This window comes from Caretta caretta, chromosome 1, assembly GCF_965140235.1.
Source record: "Caretta caretta isolate rCarCar2 chromosome 1, rCarCar1.hap1, whole genome shotgun sequence".
NCBI lineage: Eukaryota > Metazoa > Chordata > Testudines > Cheloniidae > Caretta > Caretta caretta.
This window is the reverse complement of record NC_134206.1, coordinates 109,548,207-109,568,333: the sequence shown is the minus strand read 5'-3', so window position 1 is coordinate 109,568,333 and position 20,127 is coordinate 109,548,207. Positions and strand designations below refer to the sequence as shown.

Sequence of the window (20,127 nt, the reverse complement as noted above, 5' to 3'; positions counted from 1 at the left end):
AAGCTGAAAACATAAGCTGAAATCCTGTTCTGACCAATACCTCTGTCAGCTCTTGTTTTCTCCTTGATCTTTTGGCCACTCCTCCTGTCTCTGTCTGATGGGGACACAACTCACGGAGATAGGACATCTTTGTCTGTGCCCTTGCCCAAGACTGAGGGGGATGGAGGTTCCAGAGAAACTTTGTCCTTCAGCACCTCTTCTTTTAGAAGTTATAGGATTGTCTTCTCTTTGAAAAGGTCGGTGTGACAGTATGCATATAACAGTAACCTTAACAAAAAGATTTACTTAAAATGGAGAATGGAATTAAAACAAACCATGCTTAATGTCAGCTGAGCACGGATATGACCCTTGTAAAATTATCCTTACTATGAAACAAACTATTGACAGACTCTAAATCAGGTATATAAAACATACATTCCACTATCCGGAACTAACCTGCAAGCTGTCTTTGTGTGGCCCACAAGGCATAACCAGAATGTGCAGAATCTTGGTTTTCATTTTTAAAAAAATCTAGTTCTCACAGCTGCAGAGATAAGGTTCCAAACGTGAACAGAATGTAACCGATGCAGTGATGTCTGTCTTACTCTGCAGATACCCTGAATCAATGACTAAAAGAGCTGTGAACCCCCATATCCTTTATTAATTGCATTGGATCATCAATTCTAAAACCCAGTGATGATCCTTATCAGTTAAATAGTTAATTCTGACATTTATCATCTTAACAGATAGAATGGTGGGTAGGAATGAAGCACCTGGGGTAGGAATTGGGAGTTGCTGCGGTGCAGGACATGCAGAGAGAACAAGAGACTTGCAAAGATTGGGAAAGGGGAAAAAAAACACAGGGCAGGAATAGTGGTGGCTTTAAGGGAAGCATATTTTCTCACTGAGCGATGACTGCAACAGTACAGCACTGAAAAACCAACTGAACATTTACTTCAAGCCCACATTCTCCTTATGATCTCTGGGTACATTTACTGCTGTCAGTGGGAGATCCGTGGCACATTGTGGGAAGCATGTAGTTCTGAATTCATAGTGAGCCCATGGATCATAATCAGAATTCAGCCCTCTCCTACAAATGAAACTGACACCACTGCTGTAGATTGCCTGTCAAACCTGTAAAGGCTTTTTGGGCAGGGAGAGGAGGGAGAATTGCATGAAAGAGAATTTGTATTTTTGCTGGGCTGTTTATATAGCAACAATTACAAAGGGGCTCCAATCCTGATTTGGATCTCTGAGCACTACTGTAATACTAATGGATGATGATAGCCTCAAAGAAGGATCATTCCATAATCACGTGATATTAGTTTCCATATGAGGCAGCCAAAATAGAGAAACCCAGAAAAACCTTTACAATACTATTAAAGTAGTGGTCACATTCACAAATGGATACTGGCTACCTTTACTAATCCATTTCTTTAATTCATATCAGGAAAAAGCCACTGAATGTTTAGAAATAATGTAATTTTTATTTTATTTTATTTATTTATTTTGGGGCAGTTATACCTGACAAAATGTGCTCTGTCTTTTCAGGATTATGTTGGTGAAACCCCTATTCATAAAGCAGCACGTTCTGGTAGTATGGATTCCTTAAGTGCCCTTGTAGCTCATGGAGCTCAAATAGAGTAAGTGAGGTTTTTTGCTTGGTCGTTGTGTGTCTAACTAACTAACATAGGATAGCAAACCTAGATACTAATAAAACTGAAAAAAATCAGAACAGCAAACATCTTATTAAGAAAATTTCAGTTAGACATGTCCATTTATTGTAAAACTTAAGGTTTTTAACATGTCTTGTAATAAAAAATATTGCACTTGTAATGATATCAATCAGTGCAATATATGAAACGGAGTGTATTTTTAAGTTATTAAAACCATATTTATCACACCTCTGTAAAATGCCCCAAAATTTTACATCTTGTCTGTTATGTAGTTATCTATTACAACACTTTATACATCATATTAATGAATACATTTACAAAAGAGCTAGAGCAGAGTTATTTGCCAAAAAAACTTTCACTTAGCTATTAGTGTAATAATTTTTGTTAGTATATATTGTGTATTTGCACTGTTAACTTTTTTCTTTAAAGGTTTATATACTGCAAAAACATTCAGAAAATTTCACAAACTTTTGCAACTTACAGCATGGACAAAATGGATGCAGTTTTCACCTAGACATGTTGAGTATAAGCTCTACGGCTTATAATACTGTAAATACTTTAGCACTTTGTTTATAATTAGAACTAGCTTTATTATTTAATGATAATTAGTGTGTTTTGTATTTTAACCTGCAATGTGAATCTCTGAGTTATAAGTGAAATAAGAATCTGAGTTAATTTCTTGTTTAACCCTTTGGTTTCCATCTTACTGTTTTTTGTAATGCTGCATCAATGAAATCTGCCTTAATTAGTTTTTTGTTACAGTACTATATAGTGTCCAGAAAGCGTAATTTACAGTTTAATAATATTAAACACAACTATCTTGCTAGTATAATGGTGTTCAATTAAAAATTGTTATGCAAACTCTGAGTAGAATCTTGACATGTTACTTGAAATCAAATTTAACTTTATAAATCCCCGTTTTGAACTGAATACATCTGAAAGTGAATGCTTGAGGCAAACTGGAATTAAAATTTACTGTGGAATTGAGGAAACCTTAATTATCATCATCAATTAGTATGTGATCAGTTGATTTTGAAGTTGGCTGAAAGGATAATGTTAAGTGGTATAGAAATTTATAATAAAGTACTTGAAATAAATAAGATTCTAGAAGTAAAATAAACTAATGGTTAGCACTAATAGGGTTTTCCTTATGCAAGCAGTACAATTAAGAAAGACGGCTCTAAATTTAAATCATTGCATTAATCTTTCCTGATATTGACATGTCGTTGTGCGTTGTAGGCAAAATATTGTTATAAACTTTTGTAGAGGGTATCTAACTTTGGCCAAAACTATTGTTGGTCTTTCTAATGTAATCTAAAGTGCAACAGAAATAGTGCAGATTGAAGACAATTTTATGTAATAGATTACCAATTTTGTCTATGTGGTATTTCAATATTTATACAGTGCCTTCAGTGTTCCATGGGGCTTTATAGACAAGTAAAGTAACAGGCCTTGCCCTGAGGGGATTATTGTCTAAGGCCTCAGTTTTTCAATCTGATTTGCTTCTGTGGACTGTTACTCTGCATGGACCCAAAGTGAATGTAGTAGGACTCTGTGTAAGCCCACAAGTCTCTGTTTGTAGATCAGTTAGCAGGATCAATACCTTAATTTGATTCATCAGTTTCATATGGAGTGAAATCCTGGGCCCAGTGAACTCAATGAGAGTTTTGCCATTAACTTCAGTGGGGCCAGGATTTCACCTGTAGTTTTTCAAATTTAAATGCCTAAAATTAAGCCCCATATTTAAACATCTGAAAAGGGTATTTGATTTTTAAGCATCCAGGTTTGAATCTGGACCCACAGTTAATAGTCTTGTTGATTATGTAATAAAATGCAGAGTACCTTAAGTATTAAATTTTTATTCTTATCTATTCTCTGTCTTAAAGAGGAAAAAATGGACTCTTCCCACTAGCTATACTAATTAATTCAACCATGGATATAGTAAATGAAATGATTGACTATATGGAATCAAAAGAAGTTTTATTTTTAAATACGGAATTATACACATTGAATCAAATACACTGATGAAGTAAAGCAATTATAATTCTCTGGTTTTAGTTAACTGTGCCCACAGGTACTGGTGGTGAACTTGGCCCTTGGTTCATAGTAATTTGCACTTCTTGTTCTGTTTTCTATAAATAAATTCTTGTTTATTTCTTTATACAGTGTTTTTGTTACTAAAAACTGTAGTTGCATGAAGATGCAGAGAATACAACTATGACTGCAGATAGGCAAATATAAAGACACCTGATGTAAACAGGTATACAATGTATGCTGAATTTCACATCATTTACTTGTGTTGTATGGGAAGTAACACAAGGATACTAAGACTCCATTGTTTCACTATGGACTTACTACTAGTAGTAGTAGTATATTTTCATCAGGGTATCTCTTATTAAAGCCTGATAATTGAAATAGTGCTCTTTTAAAATTGAGTGCAAAAGCTAACTTGGGCTACCACAATGTTTGATAAGTTTTTACAGTATTCTTGTTACTCATTAAGTTAAATTGGAAACTAACTAATATTGACCGTATTTAATTTTATCCTTGTTGGACAGATGATGATAACTTTAGTTTGAATAAATTTACTTTCTTGAAGTTCTTCAAGTTTACTTTATTTCCAGTTTGGTAGTTCACCACTCCTATAAAATAAATTCAATATGTTGCAGTCTAAACTGGACTAAGATTTGTATTATTTCCCTAATTGATGAAAGAAAATATGGGTCTCCATTCCTGTGTAAATTTTTAATTGTAAAACAATATTAAATGTACCCCATTGAAAATAGTTTGACTTTTTTTGGTGGTATTTGCCTTCTCATATTAGGTGAATCATACTCTGTGCACAGGATGTCCTATATCCATAGAAATGCTTGCTTCTAACTATGGTTTTCATGGATTCTTGAAGAGGGGGAAGCAGGTGGTCACAATGTCCTCATATGAGTGAAAAGGTTTGCTGTGTAACTGACTTATTAATATGGATAATGCTTTTAAAAAAGTAATCCATAATTGCTGGATTTTTATTAAAATGGCATAATAGCACAATTTATATATTTGTCAAAATTGTGCACATTAAAAATAATGATGAAACAAGTATTCACAAAACTCTACAAAGAAAAGATTTCTTGGTGCCAGGTTTTCTTTTGACCTTTTAATATATCTTTTTTCAGACCCAAATTATTTTATAACTTCTAAAAATACACTTTTATAACATTTCACTCATTTAAAAAAGATACCCAAATATAAATGCTGAACACGCATTGTTGGATAAATGGGAAAGAAATACACATCAGTATATCTGCTGTTATTAATGACCGTGATCATTTAAAACGGTTTCTGGCACTTTGCATCTGTGCATCATATCACACATTTCTGATCACATCATTCTTTTTCCTGTTTGTATGAACAGTTCAGGCTTCTGCAACTGCCATTTGAGCAGCCACGCTGTACTACTTCAATGACTCAGTCTTGAGTTGGATTGATGGAAGAGACCCCCCTGCTAATGGCCAATTGTTGATTCATCTGAATCCTGCTATGGTGGCGAGAGAACTCTTGACTTGAGATCATGGGGTAGTTTGATATGTGTTCATTAAGATGAACACGCTAAATCTTGCTATGGGCAGTTGTTTTGCTTAAATTGATAAAAAGGAAGAAATTCCACATGTTCTTTCCATACTATGTTCTTGAAATATTCAGATATATTGTTCAGGGTTCTTGAATACCGAAATACAAATGAAAGCTTCATTTGTTTGAGGAAGAGTTCTGTAAAATATTGTAGAAAAATAGTTTGTCAAGCTGTCAAAGCCTGGTAGTGATGCGCCAGTACCATTGTCTATGGCCATTAGAGAAAAGTTACAGAGGAAAAAGTGTTTTCCTTCCTGGTTTGTGATAACTTAATTTGGTCTCCAGGGGAAGATATCGAAGTACTGAGATAGACATGTCAATGGCCAAAGTCAAAATGAGACCAGTGGCATTTGAAACTGTGAAATCAGTAGTACATCTGCTTCTGTTGGGTGAATGACCTACATCACAATGATACTTTATGCATTCAGCTCTAGCTGACACAAAAATTTCAGCTACTTTCTAACCAGAACTGTTGCCTGATCTATTGATTATGTATTAATTCCCAGTTAGCATTCTGTGGTTTGCCAGGGCTCAGCCTTGAGCTTGAAAAGAGTTCTCAATATGACGAGAGCCCTGATGTGTACAGGAAAAATACTTATTTACACTTAGGAAGGGCCTTTTGACTTTGTAATTTTTTTATCAATACAGTTAGCAAGATCTCTACCTACTTTACTGGGTTGGAGTGTTTGTGATAATTCACAATGGTCAAGACTTCTGGCATCAAAGCATTCATATACTCACTCCATCCTTTGCAGAGAAACCCAAAGTATCAGTCATTATCTTTCTTAATGTGTTATGCTGATGCCCACTGTGCTTTAGTTCCTTTTCCTTATTTGAACTTCCACACCACTTCTTCTCCAGTAGAGTATACCTGGCAATACTGGCACTCAGTATAGAAGAATTATCCTAGTAGTTTTGTTATGCCCAAATACTTCTAATTCTTATTGCTTATTTTCCATCTTACTGTCATTTAAATGCTTCTTAGCACAGTGTTTCATATTTATGGTAAACCACTACATAGACCTTTGCAAACTTTAGACCATCTTGTAGGTACCTCCTTTCCAAATTCAATTCCTCACCTTCCCTGTGGCATCTATACCTCTGGGTTACTTAAAGTAATTTAGGACATTATCAAGAAGATGCAATCGAAATTAAACTATTTTGTTACACAGATCTTGTTAGGATCAATTTCAAAGAGGTTTTTGAAAATACCAAAACCTTAAGCCTGACTCTGTATTCAGTAGGGAGACCAGACCACCAGGTTAATGTGCTCTTGGAGGCCTCTTTTGGTAAGTGGGGGCTGTTTCATTTTGGAGTAATGGGTGCTTTAAGCTTGGAAGCTTCCTTACAACACAGTCCATTAGGCTGGAGAGTCACACACATGGATAGCTGTAGTCAAGTCAGAAACTGAATGTGATTGGGCTTAGCCTCCTTGCCAGCCAAAAGTGACAGAGCTTTTTTCACAGCTGTAGTTATTTGGGTATTCAGTAATAGCAAAAAGTCCAGGAAAAAACTTGCCTTCAGATTCTATTAAGATAAGAATTGGGTGTCTTTTCTGGTAGCGGCATGCTCTTAAATATGAGGCGGGACAGCCATAGTTATCAGTATTATCAGATACAAATGAGAGATACTGCCATTTGAGAGAGCCTGCTTAAAGTCCATAGAGCAGCGGTTCTCAAACTGAGTCAGGCCCCCAAAGTGGCTCCCAACCCCATTTTAATGGGGTCGCTGGGGCTGGAGTTAGACTTGCCGGGGGCAGAGTCCCACCGCTGGGGGCCAAAGCCAAAGCCCGAGGGCTTCAGCCCTGGGTGGCTAGGCTCAGGTTACAGGCCCCCATCCTAGGGCTGAAACCCTTGGGATTCGGTTTTGATTCCCCACCACCCGCCCCACTTCCTTGGATCGTATAGTAATTTTTGTTGTCAGAAAGGTGTTATGGTGCAGTGAAGTTTGAGAACCCCTGCCATAGAGGAAAGGAAGTCCTCCATCCAAGCAACAACAGAAATCTTTTTCCATGCCCCTGCCTAGAACTCCACTGGAAAGGATATATTATATTGGCATAAGCCTAATTGAATTGTTAACTAGTTTCTCATAAACTTCTTGATTCTTTTGCTTAGAAAAGGGAGTTTAGATGCTGCTGTGTGGTAATTTGCTACATTTTTTTTTTCTCCAGTGGGTTTAAGTACTTGCTCAATTGATTACTTGAAAGTACAGATAATAGGTTTTTGTCTTCAAAGGATGTTGTTGATCATGGCTCTGGCTTCTTGGAGTGTTTTTAGGATTCGTTGTTGTGGAAATGGACTCGAAGATGGAGCATATTGGGCTTGTTCTCAACATGCAGGTCTTCTTCAGATAGACTAATCCAGATGTAGGGGAACTTTTCTGTAAAATAAGTTGATAGTTACAACAGAAAGTGCTTGTTTCTGGAATCCAGTGGAGAGACCTCAGGATGACCAAGAGAATAGTGATTTGAAAATGTTCATTAGGGCGTTATTTTAGCAGCTGCTGTGGTGGGGAAATACCCTGTTAGCCACAAAAATCAGGTTCTGACTAGCTGTAGGCCTGTGACAATAAGAGAAGGGGTAGAATTTGCTGTATTTGTTCTCCTGATACCCTCTGCCTGAGTGTATGACTTTAAACTCGTACTATATTTCACTGCAGCCTCTGTTGCTTTAATCTCTACAGGTAGTTTTTGCCAAATTTAGTTTTGTCATATTTTTGTCTCCAGCTCTAATTTTGGCTTTCTCAACAGATCTGATAATGACTGAACTTACTCCAAAGAAACAACTGGCATAGAAAAACATGAAGCAGTCCCACAAACACAGAAATTTTGTTTAATTGGTGAAAAAAGGCTCTGAAAAACCTTTTGTGTCTGTGACTTGCATCAAAGCCTGACAGATGCTTTATCTCTGACAAAAGCATATCTGCCAACTGCCTAGAAGTACATCACTGGCCACTGTTTTGAGAACCATTGCTTTAGTATATTAATACTCATATTTTAGAAGTTTGGGTTTTTTTCTGTCTTGTTTTATATATGGTAGTGTGTGGCAGAGCTTGGGGGTTTTTTGGTTTAGTTTTCTTTGAGTTTGTCATGAGAGAGTTCTTGCTCATCTAAATCTTGCTCATAAACCTTGCCAGTTTTGAACCCAGAAGGTCTTTTGTCAGCTTAACTTACATAATCACATCCAGTCATCTTGTTGCAGAAGGTATTCCAGTGCTCTCTGAATCTAAAAATCTTTCACCGCTAGTGGAAACTAGTGGATCTATCATTTGGTCTGTAATTAACTGCCATTGGTGCAATTTTGCATTGTATGTCTATTTCTTCACTTTCACTTGACATTTAAGAAAAGTTTCTCTAAGAAGATGACCTACATCAATCATATCATTTGTTCTACTTCATGCCTTCAATTTTTATGTTAAATACTCCCCTCAAGTATAACTTGTTTTCATATAGGTTATTGTCCAAAGGGGTTCCCACACCACATGATTCAGGCTTTCTGACATGAGAAATTTTCTTGGTTAAACTGTCTGTCTATATTTTGCCGTTGGTCTTCTCTGTGTATATTGAGCAGTGTTGAGGTGATGATTGTTGTTGAAAACCATGCACAGCCTGTCCTTTTGTGGCATGTAAAAGCTCTGCTTCTTTTGCAGCAGCATTTTTACTACTAAGCTTCTCAGGTTTGTGTGTTGTCTTGATTTTTGAAAACTATTTGGTTGGTGGTCTTTCCTGAGTGGGTTTGACACTTCAAATACAACTTTCTTGCCTTTTGATAGATGCAAACAAACACACACCCCTTGCAATTTCTACTTTGACACCTCCTTAACACACTTCCGTTATAGAAATAAGTCTTAACTTGAATTTCTAATCTGTCTCTAGTCACTAAGTAGCTGCAGCAATAATATTTACTCTCTTCTGACTCGCTAATGTAGATCATCCAGTTTGACCTTGGTACATATATTTGACATAGCAGAAATGGCGGTACTTCATCAGTTGCATTTGTAACAAGTGGGTATTCTGTTGGAGCCTGGGTTTCTCTTTTACTCTATAACTTCTAGTATTCTCCTGTGAACGTTCCTTGGGGTCAATCTGGCAAAGTACTGTGGTGATGCTGTAAAGCCTCGTTGAGCATTGCTGTTGACAATCTGGGAAGTTTCTGTGATCTTTTTCCTTTTTAGCGGAGAAAACCTTTTCCATTATGGTGCAGTGCTTAGGTGAACAGATTACCACTTTGAAAACTATTGTAGTCCCTTTTATCTGGTCTTTGAACAGTGTTTAGGAAACACTTATTGTGTAATACAGCATATGTGGAAAATCTGTCAATTTCTGCTGAATGTTACAGCTCCATGGTTCCCAAGCTACCATGGCCCTGACATAGATTAATGTATGAGAATTGCCTTAGTAGAATGGCACTCCACTCCTCCTCCTAACACGCTCTGTGTGGAGATGTAAGGGGAGACTCTGGCCAATGATTTAAAAATATTTAAAATAATTTTCATTAAAATTCAACTTTCATTATACCATGACACTGGATGTGAAATGAAAACTTGGCACCAACTTCTCATGTCTGTGTGTAGAAGCCCAGTATGTATTTCCACCAAAACATTTCACAACTTCTTCAGCAAATCTCAACTGCCATTAATTAAGAGTGTTTTTCCTTTTCTACTATCACTATCTGAAGAACATGCATTTTAAAAAATTATTTTGCAACTTCTGTACTTGGACACCAAAGGGTTAAAACATTTTAAGTTTAGTATTTTAAATATTTTGCTTTAGAAACTTTAGTATACTGATGTCTGTAGGAAAAGATTTTTCTCACTGTCGACATATTAGTGTTCTGATCCTTTTTTAATCCTTGTCTCTGCTAACTTTTGTATAAGCATAGTACTAATTCATTTGAGATACAGCATATTAAATTTAAAGTAACTGAAGCCATGAGTTGATCAGTAGTTTTTAGCCCATACTATTTAAATTTCGTCAAAGAACTTCACAATTAAATTGGCTTCAGCATGAAAGTAGTAATGTTTAAAAGCCAGAAAGGCTCTGTGTCTCATTGTTAAGGTGGTCACATGGTGATGGCTTAAACACAATGACTAACGTGCTACTGCACTCTATGTATGTTAATGTAACTTTTAATCTTAATGTTGCCTGCAAATATGTGATCCCTTATGATATAAGTTTCCTGTTTATGCACCATTGCCCGTTTAAATCAAACAGAAGATTCTGAAACTGTAAAAACTACACATGTCAATGTTTTACAGCTACGTAATTCGAATTGACTTGATTTTTTCAAGTAATCCTAGAAAGGGGGAGCATTCCATATAGAAACTGCTGAAACTGCCACAGGTGCTTCTCCGAAAACCTTACAGTTGTGGCATTGAATGTTCAGTATCGCTTCCTTTCTGCACACAAGGCATACTGTTGAGGTATTTGTTGCGGTGATTGGTTTTAATGCTAATCTAGGAATTCAGATATAGAATCTATAGATTTGCATGCTTTTGCTTACCCTAATTTACAATATCTACATTTTTATTTGTAAACTAACAATAAGTAAATTGAGATCAGTATTTTTTAACAGAAGTATTACATTGATATACAAAAACTGTGGTTTATTTTCCTAGATTGTCACATGGCATTAACAAAGAATAGGTGATGTGATAATCACTCTTTAAAATGGTAGTTTCAGGGAATTTTATATATATATATTTTTTATATTAAAAAGTTGGATTATTTTTTGTAGCAAATACTTGCTCTATTTTCTAAAGGATGTGACATTATAAGTGGAAGATTCTTTGAGGTACATCTTTTAAGACTACTTACAACTATTAAACTCGCTCTTTTCCCTAAGACAGCAAAAATCTGTTCACTTGCAGGAAAGAATTTGATCACACGTTTCTTTTTAGTAAATTCAGTTGCAGCATGAAGCTCTTCAAAAAGTAAAGTGTTTTTACTGTAGGAGAAAAATGGAAACTCAAAACATGAGTGAAAACTACAAACCTCTTTTATACCAAGAGAAGTTATAGTTCTGAAGACACCTCGTGTTGCATGAAGCAAAATGATCAGGTGAAAGGGAAGAACTCTATTGCTGAATGTTGTCCGTAACTCTTCAGGAGAAGGTATACAAATAAATGTATTTCTCAAGTCAGAGGATTTAAGCATTTAAATTCAAAAACATGCACAGTTTATGTATAAAATTCCTGTGTTGCCAAATAGCTCAAGAAATATAAAATGTAAACAAGCAAACATTGCAGTCATCCAGTTTTATTCATGTTTAGACTATACCTCTCATGTAATTAAATTTCTCGTTTGGTTTCTCCATCTTGTATAGCCTCTTTCTGAGATTTCTCTCTCCATTGTATTCATCCTTACTTTCCAGAGCAAAATGGAAATATCTGTCTTTACATTAATCCAAGAATTTTGGTGTAAAGTCTTCGGAGAAAATCAGTGTCAAACTTGAAACATTTCCACAAGAAAGAACCTAAATGTTGCTCATCTGTTTGCAGGAATTAAGGAGTTGCTTTTAAATAGACGCCAGACATAACTGTTCTTTAAATACAGAGTGACTTGACCTTCTGATTTAATAAAGAGGCACATCTAAAGTTAACTAAAAGTTCCTTGTCATATTTGCCAGTTCAGCTCTATGCTTCTCTCAGTAGGGTAGATGGGCCAAAAAAGGAATCAGAACGTTCATGTCATTAGAGCTGCCTTTGTAGTGAAGTTCCCATTCTGCTCCTAAAGTTGGACTGAGCTCCTTCAGAGAAGTCCTCCATTTCTTGGATAGAAAAAGGGTTGTGTGGATTTGTTTTGTTTTTTGTGTGCAAATAATTAGGCCAGTCTTGGAAAGTTCTTGCCTAGAGCAAATAAACCTTTTGATAGGCAACTTAATGAAGAAATTTTTATCATACATAATACAGTAAAAGTTTGAGGAATATAACTTATGATTGGGCTGGCCAACTTACAGTAGTTTTTCAAGGCTAAATTAGTCCCAGTCTTTCTGCTTCGCTATTCTTCTTCCTCTCCCACTTCCCTCCCCCCCCCCCCCCCGGGTTACTTCTTGTTTGGATCCCTTCTAAGGAAAGTATTTTGTGTTGTTTCTCATCCTCCTCAAAACTTTGTCAGTTGGGTAACAAATTGCTCTGAAGGGAAAGCATGTCCCTGTCTACAAGCCCAAGTTCACAGAATCAGAGAAATATAGGATTGGAAAGGACCTTGAGAGGTCATCTCGTCCAACCCCCTGGCCTGGGGCAGGACCAAGTAAACCTAAACTGTCCCTTAGAAACCTCCAGTGACAGGGGTTCCATAACCTCCCTTGGAAGCCTGTTCCAATGCATAACTATCCATGTATTTAGAAAGTTTTTCCTAGTATCTAACCTAAATGTCTTTTGCTGCAGATTAAGCTCATTATTACTTTTTCCACCTTCAGTGAGCATGGTTAACAATTGGTCACTATTTTCTTTATAACAGTCCTTAACATATTTGAAGAGTGTTATCAGGTTTCCCCTCAATCTTCTTTAGTCCAAACTTAACATGCCTAGTTTTCTTAGCCTTCATCATTTTTGATGCTCGCCTCTGGACTCTCTCTCCGCATCTTCCCTAAAGTGTGATTTCCCACAACTGAACACAGTGCTCTAGCTGAGTAGACAGGGACAGTTACATCCTATGTCCTATGTATGACACTTCTGTTAATACACCCCAGAATATTAACTTTTTTTTTTTTTTGCAACTGCATCACACTGTTGACTCTTATTCAATTTGTGATCCATTATAATCCCCAGATCTTTTTCAGCAGTATTACTATCTAGCCAGTTAGTCCCACATGTTGTAGTTGAGCATTTGATTTTTTTTGTTTTTTGTTTTTCCTTCCTTAAAAATAGTATTTTGTACTTGTCTTTATTGAATTTCATCTTGTTGATTTCAGGCCAGTTCTCCAGTTTGTCAAGGTTGTTTTGAATTCTAATTCTGGCCTCTAAAGTGCTTGCAACCCTTCCCATCTGTAGATTTCATAAGCAAACTCCTCATTCCATTATCCAAATCATTAATGAAGATATCACATAGTGATGGACCCCTGCTGGACTCCGTCGGATACATTTTCCCAGTCTGACAGTGAACCATTGATAACTACTCGGAGTACGGTCTTTCAACCACTTGTGTACCCACTTTATAGTAATTTCATCTAGACCACATTTCTCTAGTTGGTTTATGAAACTCTCATGTGGGATTGTGTCAAAAGCCATATTAAAACCAAGATATCAGATCAATAGCTACACCCCCATCCTCTAGGCCAGTAGCTTTGTCAAAAGCAAATTGGATTGGTTTGGCATGATTTGTTCTTGACTAATTCACGTTGGCTATTACTTATCCTTTTATCGTCTAGGTGCTTAAAAATTGATGTTTAATCATTTTGTTCCAATATTTTTCCAGGTATTGAAGTTAGGCTGACAGGTCTATAATTCATCAGGTCCTCTTTATTCACCTTTTTTAAAGGTAGGTACTATGTTTGCCCTTTTCCAGTAGCCTGAGATCTGACTCCCTGATCTTCCATGAGCTCTCAAAGGTCCTATTTTGACTTATATTGGTTCCCTCTTGTTGCTAATATTAATTGTGTTGAGTGTCTGTCACCATTAATCTTTTTAGCAAAGACTGAAGCAAAATAAGCATTAAACAGCTTAGCCTTCTTAATGTCATCTGTTGTTAGTTCTTTTTCCCCATCAAGTAGTGGACTTACACTTTTCTTTGTTTCTCACTTGCTCCTAATGTATTTATAGAATCTTCTCTTACTGATTTTTATGTCTGTTCCTGGATGTAACTCCTTTTGTGCCTTTCTGATTGTGCATATACATGCTTGCTATTATTTTTTACTCCTCCTTAGAAATTTGTCCATGTTTCCACTTTCTGTAGGATTCCTTTCATTTTTCAGGTAATTAAAGAGCTCCTGGTTGGAGCAATGTTGGCTTCTTACTATTCTTCTTATCTTTTCTTTGCATCAGGATAGTTTGCTGTTGTGCTTCTGATATTGTCTCTGAGAAAGCACTAGCTCTCCCGAGCTTTTTCCCCACCTTAGATTGTTTTCCTATGGGACCTAACCTACCAGTTATCTGAATTTTAGTCTGCTCTTTTTTTAAAATCCATTGTCCTAATTCTGCTCTTGCCACTCCTTCCTTTCCTTAGAATTGTGAAAGCTGTCATTTCATGATCACTTTTTCCCAAATTGCCTTCCAACTTCAGATTTGTAACTAATTCCTTCTTGTTAAATGAATCAATTCTAAAGGGCTGTCCCCCTGGTTGGTTACTTCAGCTTGTGAAACAAGAAGTTGGCCCCAGTATATTCTAAGAATTTATTTGGCATTCTGTGTTTTGCTGCATAACTTTTCCAACAAGTGTCTACATGATTAAAGTCCCCCCCCTTATTATCTTTGGATATTTCTGTAGTTTGTTCTAGAATCATAGAATATCAGGGTTGGAAGGGACCCCAGAAGGTCATATAGTCCAACCCCCTGCTCGAAGCAGGACCAAATCCCAGTTAAATCATCCCAGCCAGGGCTTTGTCAAGCCTGACCTTAAAAACCTCTAAGGAAGGAGATTCTACCACCTCCCTAGGTAACGCATTCCAGTGTTTCACCACCCTCTTAGTGAAAAAGTTTTTCCTAATATCCAATCTAAACCTCCCCCACTGCAACTTGAGACCATTACTCCTCGTTCTGTCATCTGCTACCATTGAGAACAGTCTAGAGCCATCCTCTTTGGAACCCCCTTTCAGGTAGTTGAAAGCAGCTATCAAATCCCCCCTCATTCTTCTCTTCTGCAGGCTAAACAATCCCAGTTCCCTCAGCCTCTCCTCATAACTCATGTGTTCCAGACCCCTAATCATTTTTGTTGCCCTTCGCTGGACTCTCTCCAATTTATCCACATCCTTTTTGTAGTGTGGGGCCCAAAACTGGACACAGTACTCCAGATGAGGCCTCACCAATGTTGAATAGAGGGGAACGATTACGTCCCTCGATCTGCTCGCTATGCCCCTACTTATACATCCCAAAATGCCATTGGCCTTCTTGGCAACAAGGGCACACTGCTGACTCATATCCAGCTTCTCGTCCACTGTCACCCCTAGGTCCTTTTCCGCAGAACTGCTGCCTAGCCATTCGATCCCTAGTCTGTAGCTGTGCATTGGGTTCTTCCGTCCTAAGTGCAGGACCCTGCACTTATCCTTATTGAACCTCATCAGATTTCTTTTGGCCCAATCCTCCAATTTGTCTAGGTCCTTCTGTATCCTATCCCTCCCCTCCAGCGTATCTACCACTCCTCCCAGTTTAGTATCATCTGCAAATTTGCTGAGAGTGCAATCCACACCATCCTCCAGATCATTTATGAAGATATTGAACAAAACCGGCCCCAGGACCGACCCTTGGGGCACTCCACTTGATACCGGCTGCCAACTAGACATGGAGCCATTGATCACTACCCGTTGAGCCCGACAATCTAGCCAGCTATCTACCCACCTTATAGTGCATTCATCCAGCCCATACTTCCTTAACTTGCTGACAAGAATACTGTGGGAGACCGTGTCAAAAGCTTTGCTAAAGTCAAGAAGTTTAGTTCATCCTCTTTACAGCCTTTTGAGACACTTGTCAGATTGGATTCCATATTCTGTGTTGTAAAATTATAAGTACAACAGTTCCATCACACTGCCATCACTAGCAGGAATCTTTAACCAATGCCTTTGGGCTCTTTTGAAAGAGATGTCAGAGCCCAAGGTTCAGGCCTATCCGGGTTTGGTCAGAACCATGTCTAAAATTTGGTTTCAGAGTGTTCTGTAGTGTTCTAAAAATTTGGGACAGTAGATTAGGGGAAACCTGAAGTCTGATAGAACTCCCTTCCCTGTTGTCCGTAGATTGGCATGTATTCTTAAATTTCTTTGCCCTTCAGGGTTTGATCCATGAAGTCAGGGATGGTGTCCCTAGCCTCTGCTAGTCAGAAGGTGGGAATGGGTGATGGGTTGGATCACTCGATGATTACCTGTTCTGTTGATTCCCTCTCTGGCACCTGGCATTGGCCACTGTCGGAAGATAGGATACTGGGCTAGATGGACCTTTGGTCTGACCCCATATGGCCATTGTTATGTTCTTAAGGCCTTGTTAGAATCGGTGTTGTTTATGAAGACTTACTGCTTTTTCAAGTAGGTATGAAAGTGTGAAGTATTCTCTTCATCAGTTGACCAGGCACCTCTGATTGCATCATGGCCGAGAATCTGAGTCACTTTAGAGAAATAATCTACCTTGTATTCCTTAGTACTAGCCTCCAGTAAGTCTTCTAGTTGGAAACAGTTTAGCCTCTTTTCTGTTTTTCAGTGAACCCTGGTATACAGTCACATTCCACAGTCTTGGATTTGCCTTCTATTTCCCAGTCATCTATACTAATTCAGAAATTGATACAGGTCATTTAGTTACTGTTCAGTGGTAAGAGGCACAGTCCACCTCACTTAATAGTTAAAAGGAGTATTCAGCTTGCCACTCTATCCCTCTTTCCCTTCCTGTTAGAGGAAGCGTAGAACTCTGACTCTCATCTGGAAATGTCTTTTGGAGACTTTAATATAGGAGCTCGGATCATAATGACTTGAGAAGCAAGTTGTAGCCAGACCCTTGGACACACAGTGTAAGGAAAGGTATAAAGTGTAGGGAAAGGCAGGGTATGCTGCAGTGAGTCACTCCCATCCTGGACATAGTTAGTGTTTTATGTTCATGTTAGCACAAGTGATGGGCAGAGCTAGCTACCAACATCTCTGAAAATCTGCAGCACCACTGGCTAGCCACGGAAGAGAATACCTACTGCAGCCCCTGAAGGGGTATAGAAAGAGGATGTGCTTGCTCCCAAGGTGGTATAGACCAGGTCGGCACCAGCCCCCATCCAAGCTAGTGCTTTTAAAGGTACAGTGGAGCTCTTAGTTTTTTTTAATATGTAGTCATGCTCTGACTCAGGGCCTTTAGAAGATTCTGTGAGAATATTGCGATTCATTGTCTACGCAGATTCCTGTCAGTGGTGGATGGCAGCAGCTTTCACCAGTCTTTTCCATTACATTGCTTGGAAAACCCATTTGCTTGCTTGATGAAGGTTAATTTTGCACCTGTAAGGTGTGTGACCTCTATCCAAATCCTATAACTATAATAATCCCTATGGTTCTTTCCTGTCTGTTCCATGCAGATTGCTAATTGAGTATTTTAAGTCTTTCCATCAGTTAGCTTCCATTAGTATTTCAGAGTGCTGTGGCTTCTTTGTCACTTTGTGCTCTTGTCAACAAACTTCCCTTCTAGATATGTCTAAGAAAAGATACCCAAACTTGGTAGGCCTGTTTAGGTTTATTTTTTACTAGGTTTTTTTATTCTTTGATGGTCTCTTTTGGATTCTTGGAACCCCCTCAGTCAATTCCAGTTTCTGTCCACTTCTTTCTTCCCATTACTAGCCTCCTTAAATAGGGAATTCCCATTTGCTTTATTTAGTTAAGATCTGACTCGAAGTTTTCAACACCCACCCCCTTCACACCTTCCCTTCCCCCCCCCCCCCCCGATGTATTTATGAGCTCTTTGGTGCAGCTACCGGATTTTTGTTTTTTTTGTTTTTTAATAGTACCTAGCATAGCAGGGCCCCTAGGTGCTACTGCAATACTACTAGTAGTAGTAGTCTGATAGCTCTTTCATAGAAGGCAAAGTTCCTGGATCTTCAAGTTAGGGAGAAACCATGCTTTAAAAAAAAAAAAAAAAATTCACTTTCTCTTCTCCCCCATTAATTTAAATAGTTTGGGAATTAGTAACTTAACACCTCTTTCAGGAAAATGAAAGTAGTTGTGCCCTTCTGCAGCCTTGCCATGTGATGTTAAAGGGCTAAGCATCTTAATTTATACATCTTCCACCTGGATAGTCTTTCTTGCCCCCTCCACCACTTTGGGAAATGCTGGTGTAGCTCTTCTTACCATTTTACCCTCCTTTCTTTACTGCTTAGAGCAGTGAAATAGTTTAATAACGTTTTTAAATGTCAACATTGTTATTTAGCATTATTTAACATTATTCTACGTATGTCACATTGGTATAATTTAGAGCCTGTCTATAACTTGCTCAGTTCCTTTGTTTTCATGTATTTGGCAAGAGCAATTTATTATACTTCACGGGAATTTCAACAAAGGAGACAGTTCAATGGATTGGCTATGTTAATCTCTTAAATTATCCCTCTGTTGGTCCCTCTACTTATTTTCAGGAACTTAAAGTAATAAGCTTCTTGCCCAAACTACGAAATCTAAGAAGTAAAGATACAGTTTTCTGGCTGGGAAGTTTTGTTTCACAGTGTATCTAGTTAGGAAAGATTCATCAGCATTCTCTGTTCCTCCCTCTAATTCTGCTGCTGCCAACTCCCTTTGTCTACACTTTTTTGTAGCAACGTTTTCTTATTACACTTTAATGTCCATATTTCTAAAGACAGGCTTACTGTTGTCAGAGGCCATTCATGTAAATGCTTATCAGTGGGGAAGGGCAAAGGGAGAACTCTTTCAAATTGAAACTTTCGTCTGTAACTGTGGATGTCCTAGCTGGCTTTATTTAATTCATAATCTTGCTAAATTAGAAAATTCAATGCCAGTGTTCCATCTTGGACCAATCTTGAGCCAAATAACAGAAGAAGTCCCCAGCATTTATAATGTCACACACTTTGAAATAAGAAACGAGCAAAAAACAAATCCTAAGGAAAGCCTAACTAAGCATAGCTTTTATATTTTATTGTTAGGAAGATGAGTGATGTTAATTATTGTTGTCTTAGATACCGGAATGCCATGGACAATTGCTAAGTCATGTTAAGTTTGTTTTGAGGGTGGTTTTTACTCAAGATAAAGAAATAGATTGTCAAAATAAGCTGCAGAAGGTGATAGATTTCAAGATTTAGATTTAGGAGTCTGAAGTCTGTGTAAAGGTCAGATGCTTCAGACTGTAATTTAGAAATTAAGCATTTTGAGATGTTTAAATAGGAAGATGCTTTTTTAAAGACACATAGTATATTGATTTTATTGAAAAGTATATTGTCTCCCAAATTTTGCTTAGAAGCCAGATATGTGCAAAGAGCTAAGTTAGTTTTATAACTAAGATTGATAGCAAATTTCCATTAAGGAATTATTTAAGTTCTTTCTCTCTCATCACCTGCAGATAGTTAGTCAGTAAGAGCAGCAGCAGCAGTCAAGGTGGGTTGATGAATGAGTGTAATTCAGTTTCTTTGTATTGTGCAGCTTGAGAAATGCCAGTGGACTGACAGCAGCAGATCTTGCGCATACCCAGGGTTTCCAAGAGTGTGCCCAGTTTCTCTTGAACCTCCAGAACTGTCACCTGAACCGTTTCTTTAGCAATGGCGCGTTAAATGGAGGTCCCAATCCAGTCAATGGTGGGACAAGTCGAAAGAGATCCTTTGAAGATGTGGATTCTGCTGGAGTAAAGAAAGCTAGGATTGAAGGTGAGACTTCAGAGGTAAAAGTGGGAGGGGCAATATCACTGTTGACTGTGAGAATAACAGAAGGTACTCTGGGCTAGAAAGTTTATTTTTGACATCCCTAAAAAGGGATACATGAATCAAATATGAATAAAACAATTATGAAAACAAGACTGGTGGCCTCCTTAAAGAATTACCTTTGAACGTTCCCACTCTTAGCGAGTACATACCTCACTTCTGCAAGTCCCAGAGCTAGATGGACAGGAAGTAACTTGGAAGGAATGTGTGCACTCTCTTCTGACTCAGATGTTGATTCATAAAAGGACTGCGGAGCATCTTTTAGCGTCTTTCTGTCATAAAGAATATATAGTCACAGAAATATAGGGCTAGAATGGACTTGTA

At 37.8% G+C, this 20,127-nt stretch overlaps 1 protein-coding gene across 2 annotated transcripts in view; it reads left to right on the top strand.

The window, feature by feature from the left end:
• ANKRD10 (ankyrin repeat domain 10) overlaps positions 1-20,127 on the top strand; it is a 51,950-nt gene that overhangs the window by 13,544 nt on the left and 18,279 nt on the right. For both annotated transcript variants that reach the window (XM_048855244.2, XM_048855257.2), the window contains exons 3-4: positions 1,531-1,622; positions 19,529-19,749. In XM_048855244.2, coding sequence (XP_048711201.1) covers positions 1,531-1,622; positions 19,529-19,749 — 313 coding nt within the window. The remainder of the gene's footprint in view (positions 1-1,530; positions 1,623-19,528; positions 19,750-20,127) is intronic.